The sequence below is a fragment of the Acomys minous genome (genome assembly GCF_964271855.1).
Source record: "Acomys minous genome assembly, chromosome: 13".
NCBI classification, from domain to species: domain Eukaryota; kingdom Metazoa; phylum Chordata; class Mammalia; order Rodentia; family Muridae; genus Acomys; species Acomys minous.
Window position 1 is genome coordinate 53,624,247 of NC_140495.1, and position 12,574 is coordinate 53,636,820.

A 12,574-nucleotide genomic window follows, 5' to 3' on the forward strand; every position below is an offset into this window, starting at 1 on the left:
CACTCAAAGGGGGCAGAAGAAAGGCAGCTGCACTTACTGTACCAGAACTTCCAGATGTTGGAGCTGTTCTCTTCCACGATGCCATTGAACCAGCACCTCCAGAAAAAGCCTTCGTGGTGAAAAGTGATGTTCTCTATCTGCACGGAAGAAAAGCGAGCCACTGTCAATCCTTGAGTATAAAGAAGCCTGCTACATCTTAATGCCTGTCGTCCCCAGCATCGATGCCCACCAGCTCCCTACGGAGCTCTTCCGTGAAGAAATAGACACTCCACTGCTATCCCTCAAGATGACGCATAAAGCTGCTCTCATTGCTATGAAGCACTTCGGTATTTTTAAGAAGAAACGCACATTCTGTTCACCTGAACACCTGCCCACTTCGGTCGCCAGAAGCCAATAGTCCGATCCAAAAGCTACCAAAAACAGCAAAACCCCCAAAGCTCCGAAGAGAGCCCCAAAGAAAATGGCAACGTTTAATCTCATTGTTCAAGTTGACTGGTCCTCCTTTCAAATGAAGGAACAACTTGCAAACAGTCAACTTCTCAATAACAACGGCAAAGAGAGAGTGCCACCCTTGAGTCGGCAAGGTCTGGGGAGCAGGTCCTTGCTGGAGCTGTGGCGGCGTCTCATTTCCACCCTGTCCCTTTGCTCTCCCTGGAGGGCCTCCAGCCCAAGCAGCTGAGAATGGCTGGCTATTTTAAGACGCTGATTGAGAAGCTTGCCTTCTCCCATGGGGATCAGAAAATAGCTGACCTTCCCATGACTATAACCAGGCGGGAGCAGGCTCTGACTATCGCTGTGGCTGTTGCGTAGTCCATACAAGTGGAGAGGCCAGGGAAGCCCAGCAGGCCGCGGGGTTCTTTTCTGGCCTCGTGCCTGAGTGTCTGAACAGGCCCCGCTCTATGGCTAAAATGAGCTCCACAACCTGGAGAAATCTGAGAGGCCCTTGGAAATGTAAACAGTCACTACTTAGAGCCAAGAGAGCCCCCCAAAACAGTGAGATTTGTAGCTAACCATTTTTTAAAATTTATTTATTTATTTATTGTGTATAGCGTGCTCTGCCTTCATGTACACCTACAGGTCAGAAGAGGGCATCAGATCACATTATAGATGGTTGTGAGCCACCGTGTGGTTGCTGGGAATTAAACTCAAGACCTCTGGAAGATCAGTCAGTGCTCTTAACCTCTGAGCCATCTCTCCAGTCCATAACTAACCTCTTAATTACCTGTGGGCAGTCAGGGGAAGAAGAAACCTAGGTTTGGTCTAGGTTTATAACTCATACATTCAAATGATATCAGAAAGATCACGTCTAGCCATAGCCATTCAATTCCTGAAAGAACAAAAGTCAATGTTATTCAGTGATCCCTGAGTCATGGGGGGAGGGGCTTGTGATATGGACCTCCCATTTAGGGCTGAGCGCTCTCACTTATTCCCAGCACTTTCACTGGCTGTGGGTCTCTGTTCATTGCCATCTACTGCATAGTAAAGTTTCTCTGATGAGGCGTGAGAGCTACACGAATCTACTGATACAGCGATAGGAACTGAGAGGGCAGTTTGATCCATTCAGTATCAGTGGTTTGTTCACTCCGGGGCCCATGAGCTCCCTGGCTGTGCGTTCTTGGCCAGGTTCACAACACAAGCAAGTTTTTTTTTCTCGTGTGACTGACCTTAAATCTAAGCAGAAAGCAGGTAGTATTATTCCTTACCCAGCTCTGAAGCCTGAACACTGTAACAGGCCTGAGAAGATATAGCCAGGGATGCAGTAGTGGCATAGCTAATGGCTCCTGTGCGGGATGTTTCTCTCCATTGCAGTGCGAGAACAGGCACTGGAGTTGAAAACCAAAGCACTCCTTCCATGGGATTAGCTTGCACAGAACACATGAAGCCCATTGTCGCCCAGGCTTCACTTACAGAAAAGAATATGGATGAGAAAAAAGAGCAAAACACCAAGGAAGGAAGCAGGCGACACAGAAAGGTCCTGCAGCCACTGTGTGCCTCATGGCCCCATGCTGTTCCTGCAGCCACTGTGTGCCTCATGGCCCAATGCTGTTCCTGCATCCACTGTGTGCCTCATGGCCCCATGCTGTTCCTGCAGCCACTGTGTGCCTCATGGCCCCATGCTGTTCCTGCAGCCACTGTGTGCCTCATGGCCCAATGTTGTTCCTGCATCCACTGTGTGCCTCATGGCCCCATGCTGTTCCTGCAGCCACTGTATGCCTCATGGCCCCGTGTTGTTCCTGCAGCCACTGTGTGCCTCGTGGCCCTGTGTTGTTCATGCAGCCACTGTGTGCCTGTGTTGTTCTAGGCTCTGTCCTCAGCTTGCTGACCTTTTGATTCTTTGGCACACTTTTTATTTTTTAAATAAACACTTATTTCTAACCATGTGTCCACAGTTTAATGCTTCACCTGAAACCCTGTGTTCTCTGAACTCAGTATGAGCATGTTTTTCCTTTTCCTTTTCTCGGTTGCTTTTTCAGACACCAACCTAAACGCCCAGCCTGCTTTGTGCTTTCTCCCAGCTTCCCTGACCACATGCTTACCATGTGGTCTTTTCTCTATCTCCCCTCCAGAAGATGCTGGGAGTGAGTGATTTTAAAATTCTTTTATTAATGGGACGTCATTGGCATTTTGAATTTCACAGAGATTCCATTGTTATATGATTGTACTATATGATAAAATAACAGAGAATAAACTCTACATGGGCAACCCATGGTTCTGGTTTTTTTTAGTCTCGCTGCATCTCTAACAGCTGCCATGAAACTGTAAAGGATTGCTCAGCAACTCAACTGTCCATCTTACTGATAGTGACTAGAATTGATTTGAGCACTGCCATCTGCTGGCCATAGGTAAATATTGCATTCTATCGCTTGCTGTCCTCGGCAGACACTTTTACATTTGAATACAACTTCTGACAAGGGTTCTAGCCTCCTTCACTTCAGTACCTCACACTATTCTCCATTTAATTGAGGATTATTCCAATGGCTCACAAAAGGGATATTGCATTACAAAAGTATATTTCACAATCGGCTTCCTAGCTAGTACTGGAATGTTTAGTTAGGATCAGAACTTGGGCCTGGCAACCCTAGCAAGCTAGACCCTGCTATCCATACTCAGTAGGCCTTAAATTAGACAAGTAATAGTCAGAAGGAGAGAGAGAGGAAGTCTATTGAATGTAGCTAATGGGAAGATGAGAAAACACACCCCTAAGTCGGCCTTCCCAGCCTGGATAGGTTGAAGTTTCAATAGAAGTTAAGAAACACGCATGTTACAAACTCCTGGTCAGAGTGTGGCCAGACATCACCACTGTCTTAGATCAGTCTCTCCTGCGAGGTGTCTGGCAATGTGTCTGAGCAATGTGAAATCCCCTTCTGGGAGACAAGGCCTTCTCTGGCTGCCACCAAGCTTCAGCCCTTTCCTGCTCTCAAGATGAGAGTCCCTGAGAAAATCCAATTTCTTTGTTCTCTGTATCGGTTCTTTTGAGAATTTTGTAAAACCCGGGACTTCCATGATGCTGAAAGGTGATAGCCATGGCACTGCAGGAGAAACGTGATCATCAGTCTTACCTAAATGGGAATCCCACAAGCTACAGTGGCGCCTGGACTGACAAGATAAGCCAACCGGTGCTGTATCGCACAAAGGTTATGGGAGTGACCCACTGCTTTCTAACTGAGCCATGGTTCACTTCATGAAATGGAATCCTTTCCTGCCGCAGTTAACAGAGCCCAGAACCTATGGATAAACCAGTCAGGGGTCCTGAAGGAGACCCTAACACTACTACTCTGCTGGATGATATCGCGGTAGACTAACTGCTGGTGACTTTCACTGTTCCCATAGAACAGGAAGCTTCCTCATGCAGGAGCTGGAATTAGCATAGCGATCTTCAACAGGCCCATGTGAAGCAAGTCAGGGACTGTGGTGCAATCAGTCTTAACATGAGGGATCTTCCTGGAAGGGTGGTTGCAAATATGGACGTATAGTGATTGTGACAGCACGCCTAAGACTTGTGCAAAGGTCAAGCGGGACAAAATCCCAGGATGGAGTGGGAGGGGCTCAAAAATCCCCCACTAGCTGAGTTTTGGTAGACAGTGGGAAGGGGAGAGTCAGGTTTCTTTAATGATAGGACTCCTGGTGGGTCAATTGCACTCTGGGGTAGGCCCCACTCTCAAGAGTTGTTGGGTGACACGAAGTGGATTTAATTAATAAAAAAAGAATGAAGGAAAGAAAACCCCATGTTGGTTGGGTAGAAAGGTAAGCATGGAGACAGACGACATAGGAAGAGATGAGGGACAGTAAACATGATAAAAAATATGTGGTATGGAATTCTCATAGAGTTAATATTGTTTTATAAATGTCAATGGGGATAGAGCCTCCTCTAGGTGAGACCCAGCTTGGTTTCTCCATGTTCTGTGATGCAGGCATACAAGAGGACTGTATCATATTATATAGTTATAGAGGATAACTAAAAATCTTGACCATTTCTTGATATATTGGAGGGCCTATGGGACCTCATTGACTGATAGCCTCAATAGAGGTAGTTCACTCCTGGCAGTGGAGTTGTTGTTTGTTACCCTGTTCTGTGGACCAGGGGAACCATTGCCTTTTTATAGTGTAACTCCATTTAAACTATTTGTATATGTGTTCATATTTTAGGGAGCCTCTATAGTTGTCATTTCTATACGACTGGTTTGAATGGTCTTGGTGTCAGTTACTTCTCCTCATATCTCATTGTCTGCCCTGCTATCCCATCTCCTCCCCAAATAACACCCCCTGCTCTCCTATTCCCTTATAACTATTTATGCCACTATGTTCTATCTCCCCTCCCTTAAGTGCTGGCTCCCCATGACCCCTGACTAATTTCCCGATCTCAGTGGGTATTCCAAATGAAACACAAATATCTGAAGATTCAAAGCTAACATCCACAGACGAGGGAGAGGAAACTATACGACATTTGTCTTTCTGTGCCAGGGTTACGTACGTCACCAGTTCCATCCATTTACCTCCAATCCATTCTTCGGAGCTAAGTGGCAGCTCACTTTGTAAATGTTTCCCATTTCATTATCAGCTCACCAGCTGGTATCTAGGTTGTTCCAAATTATTCCATGGAGTTCTAGTGGTAAAAACAGCACGGCATAAAACAGACACACTCACGAATGGAGTGGAATCGAGGGCCACAGATAAACGGACATTCCTACAGACACCTAGCTTTTGACGAGGAGGCCAACAAGAAACACTAGAGAAAAGACAGCATGTTTACCAGGGGGTGCTGCTCAACCTGGATAGATACAGAAGAAGAATGAAATAAAGTTCTTTCACATTCAAAGTACATTTTTTAAAATGACTTAAAATAAGAACCAAATCCCTGGTTCTGGTACAGGAGGGAACAGGGAAAACACTTGGATTTATGGGCACAGGAAAAGGCTTTCTGAGCCAAGGGATTAAGACCAACAATTGATCAATGGTACCACAGGAAGCTAGAAGGCTTCTCTCCAGCAAAGGACACCACCATTCCAGAGAAAAGGCTGCCTACAGAATGGGCTAAAATCTTTGCATCTGACTGAGTGTTAGCATGTAGAATATTCAAAGAACTTAAGTGACTAAACATCAAGAAAGCAACACCCCAATGTTAAAAGCAGGGAATAAAATTGAACCGAGAGCGCCCAAAAGCTGGAAGTCTAAGACATTTTTTTTTTTTTATAAAATGTTCAACCCCTTTAGGCTATCAGTGAAATGCAAGCTAAACCTACTTTGAGATTTCATTTTATCCAGGTCAGAAGAACAACAGCCATTGATAAACAAACACTGGCATGGATAGAGGGGAGGGGGAGGGAGCCTGGTGCATATGAAAATCACTGTGAAGTCTCCTCAAAATCTAGAAACTGATCTACCATATGACCTAGCTGCATTGTGCCTGGCATATTCCCAAAGGACTCTGTGTGCTACTGGAGAGAGGCCTGATAACTACTCCATCGCGGCTCCATTGACAAGAGCCAGGAAATGGAAAAACCAATTCTTTGGGATCAGAGTTTCAACAGAGTGATGACCAAAGGGAAGGCACAGGAGTCTATTTAGGGCATCGTCGGTACCCACATGGACATCACATAGCTGCGTGGTGTCTCATAAAGGACACTGTTGGTGTGTGTAAGTGTTGGCGTGTATAAGTGTTGGAGTGTATAAGTGATTATCTCTAGAAATAATTCCTTATCAGACTCACTTCAGAGGAATCCAAGAAAAACTAGACAGCACCCAACCCCTGTGACCTGAACCCAAGTCACTCAGCCATGGTTTCCTTGCTCAGCCACTAACTTCCTGTTATGGGCATGGAGACCCACTAGTTACCACATGATAAGCTCTGACAGTTTGATATCTGGGAAAACATGAGTGTATTCTTGAGGAAAATCAGGCACACAGAACAAAGAGGGGAAACATGGCACATTTCAGAAAGAAGACATCTTTTGCTTCCCCAAGGAACACCAGATGGCATGACTTCCCTACGACTTAGAAGTTTCAACCAAAAAGAAAAAAGGAAAAGGACATGACTGTTGGCTACAACCACAGAGGATGCGCACAACATCCCTGGCCTGTCTTTCACCCCTTGTAACAATAAAATTCTGTACATGACTTGAGTTTTAGGATTTTTGGTTGTTGGTTTTGAGAGAGGCTCAGCTTCCCAAAAACTAGGAGCACAGCCCTGCACCTGCAGGTAAGTGGTTCTGGGCCTCTGGCTTACTGAGATATTTTTCTATGTTTGATGATGGTGGTGATGGTGGTGGTGACAGTGGTGACAGTGGAAGTGGTGGTGATGACAGTGGTGGTGATGGTGGTGACAGTGGTGGTGGTGGTGGCAGTGACAGTGGTGGTGGTGACAGTGCTGCTGCTGCTTCTGGTGGTGAAGAACATGCTTCTCTGTTAGGTATTCCACTATGTGCATCTTATAGCTCTTCAAATCCTCTGGCCCACGAGCATCCCATTCTTTTCTATAAAATCCTCTCTGTATTTCAGTTTGGGAATTTTCTATTTACTTTTCTTAAGGAAGGTCCTACAGTTCTTGCACTGGGGGAGTCAGGCCTACCAGTGAGCCCCTCAAAGGCAGTGCCTACTTACCACATCATGCTGACTTGGTGCTTTCAGTGAGTTTGCATTTAATCATGTCACTGGCCTGATTCTCACATATTATCTACTCTTAGACTATTAATATAGTCATTTCATGTCGCCTGTCGATTCTTTGACCTTTGTGATTTCTGATTCTATTTCTAATGCTTGGTGCTTGTCTTTTGTGGTTTCTCTTATCTCTCACTGTCCATTGTGAAGCCCGTTGAGGACAAGATGAAGTAGGCAACAGGATCTCAGGCGACAGGGTTTCTATTTCAAGGTTTCACAGTGAGGTGGGTAAGCACCAGGCTACGTGAAATATTTTCATAGGAGATGCCAGAGACTTCAGTTTCTTCTTGTTCCCTTCATTTGGTTTTTCTTCACTGCAGTCTTACATTTCCCTGGAAACCCTTTCATAAGAAATCTTAGCTTTACCCCTGTCTCACTTATTCACTCTTAATACACTGGGGTCCTGATGATATTTTCATAAGATATTCAGGAAGGAAAATGTTCTGTAATTTTGTGATTAACTTTCAGAGGATTAAGGTCCTTGGGCTGTGCACTTAGAAGCAGTCTCTCTCTCTCTCTCTCTCTCTCTCTCTCTCTCTCTCTCTCTCTCTCTCTGTCCTTCCCTCTATCCCTTCCTTCTTTTCTTTTTTTCCTTAAAATATTATGCAATTTCCGCCCGTTCCCTTTTTTGCCTCCAACTCCTCTCTATGTCTCCCTACATATTAGCTAATCTACTGTGCTGAGTCTGCTCGCTGCTGCTTGTATGTACATGCACATGATTTCAGTGCTGGCCATGTCATATTAGATTACCTATTATGGAGCTTCTAACCCGGGGAAGACGATTTCTGCTGCTCTCACTGCCCCTTAGCTGCCTGGAGTTCTTTGCTCAAGGCTGAGATTCCCCCTTCCATGTTAGTCGATTATCGCTGTCCCTGTTCAGGCCTTGCTCAGGCAGCCTTGTTGAGGTACCGTGAGCTTTCAAGTCAGGTCGCAGACACACAGCCTCACAGCAGATCCCCTGGTCCTCTGGCTCATATAATCTTCCCACCCCTTTTCTTCAATGACCTGACCCCAGCAGAAGTTGTGCTGTAGATGCACAGTTGGGTCTGGGCACCTCCTAATCAGTTGCTATCTGTATTTTAAACAGTTAGGTTTTCTTGAATGGTCTCTGCTACAGAAGAAGCATCTTTGGTGAGGGCTGGGAGCTACCCTTACCTGCAAGTAGAAGGCACTTAGGATTGATGCTGGTCTCGTAAGGTGGTAGTGGTAGGTTCTCCTCTAAGACCCATGACCTCACTAGCCCCAGGGAGTTGACTGGGTCAGTGCTCATGCGAGTTTGCACTCAGCGTCCAGTGCACCCTCAAGTCCCCATGGAGCTGTCCCTGAAACTTAGTCATTGCAGCAGCTTCTGCTCCCGCCGAGCTTGGCCCCAATCCTCTCAGTCTTTCTCAAGATTCTAGGGAGTGGCTTGCCCCGCAACAGGCTTCTCTGATACAGCTATGAGAAGCTACCTATTGTGGCTGTTTCCTTCTTCTGTTGTGGGAATGAAAGTGGAGCATCCAAGGGCTTTATCTGTTGGAGCAGAATCCGTAAGTCCTCTATTCCTTTTTAAAGAATTGATGCTCAGAACCCGTCTTCCCTTTGATCTGGCTTCTTTACACAACATACTATGTTGACTCATCTATGCTGTTACAGGAACTCAGAGTCCATGGTTTTTATGGCTAACAGCCCTCAGTTTTATGAGTCTACCACCTTTGTTCATCCACTCACTTGCTGTGTTGCTTCCAGCACAGACCCACAATAGATAAAGCTTGTATGGTCATCTGAGTATGTAAAGCCTTGTTTATGTGTGAGCTCGCATGTCTTTGGAGTAAACATATTAAGGCACAGTAGGTAGTCGTGTGGTGAATGTGTGTCTAATTTAGCTTACTAAGAGACTTTGAGCTTCTTCTCCACGCTGCTACTTCTGCCACTCTGCATCCCCATCAGCACTACTCCAAAGCCTACCAAATGTAGATAAACTCTTTTAAACCTTAATAAGATAAGTTGGCAATGTGGTGTGCATTACATAAGAATGGTTACTGTGGAGTGCCAGAGGAATTGCTCGGCCACTGAGAGCTTTAAATGGTTTTGCAAAGGACCCAAGTTTGGGTTCCGGCATGCAGGTCAGGAGGTTCTAGACTACCTATAACTCCAGTCTCCGCAGGCACTTGCACTCATGTGTGCATACACACAGACACATAATTAAAAGTAAAAATAAATGTTTAAAAAAAATGAAGAATGGCTATTATAATATTCACTCCTCTATCAGAATAATTCTACATATCTTTATTTATTTTGGTCTTCTCAATTATTTTTTCCAATATTTTTCAGGGTCCAATGTACAGGTGTCTGTTGTGTCTCTTTAGTGTGATCATATGCTAGCTAAAAACTATGTTAGAAATCTTGGTCTGGTAATGTTTGCCTTCCCAACACCTGAGGAATAAAGGCAAGAGGGTGGTGAGTTTATGGCCAGCCTGGGCTACAAGCGATCCTGTCTCAAAAAAATCAAATCAAATCAATTAGAACTAGCCTATTGAAATTTCATAGATGCTGGCACAGAACATGAAACCACAGGTCAGAGAAATATGAGGACTCTTCACAGCATGTGAGGGCTCTTCACAGCACAGTCAGCAGCACAAACAGCTCTGTGTGCGCTGTGTCCCTCTCTACACCACTTCCGTGTGATGTGGCAGGCTGGGGGATGCCACGCACACCATGGGCCACTCACAAATGAGCAGCTTGCAGCCGTGGGGATCCAGCACTTCTCTAAACATGAACTCGGCTTTCTTTCTGGAAGGCTGAGGGCTATTACCTCGTCTTTCATGGCTATAAGATCTGTGATCATCGTATAGGCAGCTAGGGACTTCGTAACTGCACATTTGGGGGGGGGGGAATTGTCTTTTGCTATCTCCATGCACTCCCGTGAAGTGTAGGGTTTCTTGGAGCCGAGGAAGGTCACTTGCCTGTGTGTGTTTGTCACTTTATTTCTTCAGTTTTCCAAGTGATTTGTCTTTAAGCTCTACTTTCTAATTGCACACATGATTAAGCCTTCATATTCACCCAGGGCTCTGCAGCGTAGCCTCATCTACTTGGTTCTAGCAAAATGTTTCTGTAGATTTCCTAGACCTTGCCACAGAGACTACTGTGTTTTATTTCTCTTTCATCTTTTCAAATCAAAATGTTTCTTTCTTTGTTATCTTTCTCTGGCTTATTTCACTCACCTCGAGAAGTGACAAAGATCCCTGAGAGCCACCAGCTGAGTTACCTTTGGGAATAGCTTAGAACCACTTGCTGGGCATTTGAAGGATGGAAGCTGATTGGGAAAGTAACTGTCATGTCGTGGTGCTATGAAAGCCACTGAAGACCAAGGGCCACAACAGGTCCCCACTCCTCTGCCTGCCACACCAAATGAGACCCCTCGCTCAGGCAGATGCCCACAGCTCCATCTGTTGGCTATGTTTAACACCACACCACCCCCTGCTGTGGATGGGTACCACAGGGGGCCGGGGAGGATCTTACTGGAACTGAGGACAAAAACTGATGACCCTCTCTGCCTATCTTTTGTCTACAACGCTGCCAACGCATTCTCTAGTTACCACTTTTTTTTCTTTCTTGTTTTGCTTTCTTAATACATGATCCTGTTCCTCGTTCCAACGACTCCCTCTTTCCACCTCCGTGTCTTCTATACTCTGAGCTCACGTCTCAAAGCTGAGGTGACAGGCATGCACTGCCACACCTGCAGTCACCCTTAAGTTACATACGACAATTCTGAGTCTGTACTTCATGAAGCCAGGTGATATCAAGCCCGTCAGTGTCTAGGATTAGTGCTCAGATGCAGTCAGTCTTGCTCAATTGTCTGTCACCTCATCACCAAACTAAGTCAAGCTCCAAATACCTGTGTATAAAATTATACTTAAGAGAAGATGGGGGTGGGGGGGGACATGGCAGGAGAAATGGCTCAGTGGTTAGGAGCACTGTTGGCTCTTCCAGAGGTCCTGAGTTCAATTCCCAGGAACCACATGGTGGCTCACAACCATCTATAATGAGGTCTGGTGCCCTCTACTAGTGTGAGGGCATACATGCAAACAGAACATTGTATATGTAATAAATAAATAAATAAATCTTTTTAAAAAAGGAGAAGACAAAGAGAAGAGCATTGTCATCTTTAAAGAAACCTGCATGCATAATAAATAAATGGAAATGTTAACAATTTTCACTTTTGGAACTTAATATAAGAGTATTGTCAATATCTACAGTTTTTCCAATATTTTACATACTTGACCTCAGCCAAAGTACCATAGGGATGGCATTCTTCAGTTCACTGAGTGAAATGGTCTTTGCTCATGGAAGGCATAATTCTTGAGTATGTCTACTACTTTCATTAGATTGGTATGCATGTGTGCATGTGTGTATGTGCATGCGTGAGTGTGTATGTGTGTGTGTGTGTGATATTTGTACACATATACATGTGGACACCCTTCATTTTCTAGGACACAGATTCTCACTGTCCTGGAACTGACAAGGAGGCTAGGCTGGCTGTCCAGGGAACCCTGGAATCAATCTGTCTACAGTGGATTATAGGGCACACACACACACACACAATCAGACAGTGAAACTACAGTGTGATGTAGCTTTTAGGCAAGAAATTAGTGAAACACCCAAAGCTGGTGAGGGGGGGCGGCGAGGATAGAGACTGTAGCTTTTTTTTTTTGCTCCCAATGCCACAAGAACAAACTGGTACTGTTTCTAACCACTACGTCTGTGGCAATTTATTATAGCATATATAAGAAACAAGCACAGAAACACCGAGAACATTCAGCTAATGAAGAGAATGAATGACCACTGCTGATTGCATGCTCGCTACAAAGACCCGGAAGAAATCCAGAAGATTATGTATCTGCTACAAGAAAGCATGTGTTGTACAGGACAAGTGAGAGGACCGTTCCGTGCCTCTCATGCTAAGGTTTAACAAAGGAACCACGCAACATTTCAAGAGCGTCATGCGTCACTGAATTATGCAGCCCAAATAATAGAGTGGCTTATATTACCCTATGGGATTCCTCCAGAGCAGCGTTCTCAGTGACGCTGCACCCCTTTACTACAGCTCCTTCTCATGTGGTGGTGACCCCAACCACAGAGCTATCTTGTTGCTATTTCATAACTGTAACTTTGCTACCGTTATCAACTCTAATGCAAATACCTGGTATGCAGGCTGTCTGATATGTAGACGCCCTTCCCTCGGAAGGGGTCAAGAGCTACAGGATAAGAACCACTGTCCCAGACGCTTGCTAGAATTGTAAGCTGAAATTCTCTTTCCCCTCCAAGTTGTTTTGGGTCATGGTTGCTTGTCACAGCAAGAGAAAGCACACTAGAACACTTTCTATCTCTTTTACATAATAAAATTAAGCCACAACACAACCATTTTTTATGAGGCCTG

General features: G+C 45.1%; 1 protein-coding gene across 3 annotated transcripts in view; it reads right to left on the reverse strand.

Annotated features, from left to right (window-relative positions):
- Nucleotides 1-12,574, reverse strand: part of TMEM182 (transmembrane protein 182) — a 57,392-nt gene that overhangs the window by 43,397 nt on the left and 1,421 nt on the right. For 2 of the 3 annotated variants that reach the window (XM_084753631.1, XM_084753630.1), the window contains exons 1-2: nt 349-660; nt 38-137 (exon numbers count right to left, since the gene is read on the reverse strand). In XM_084753631.1, coding sequence (XP_084609757.1) covers nt 38-137; nt 349-480 — 232 coding nt within the window. In that variant the 5' untranslated portion in view covers nt 481-660. Of the gene's footprint in view, nt 1-37; nt 138-348; nt 661-12,574 lie in introns of those variants that run through there. The other variant, XM_084753632.1, reaches the window with a different exon arrangement.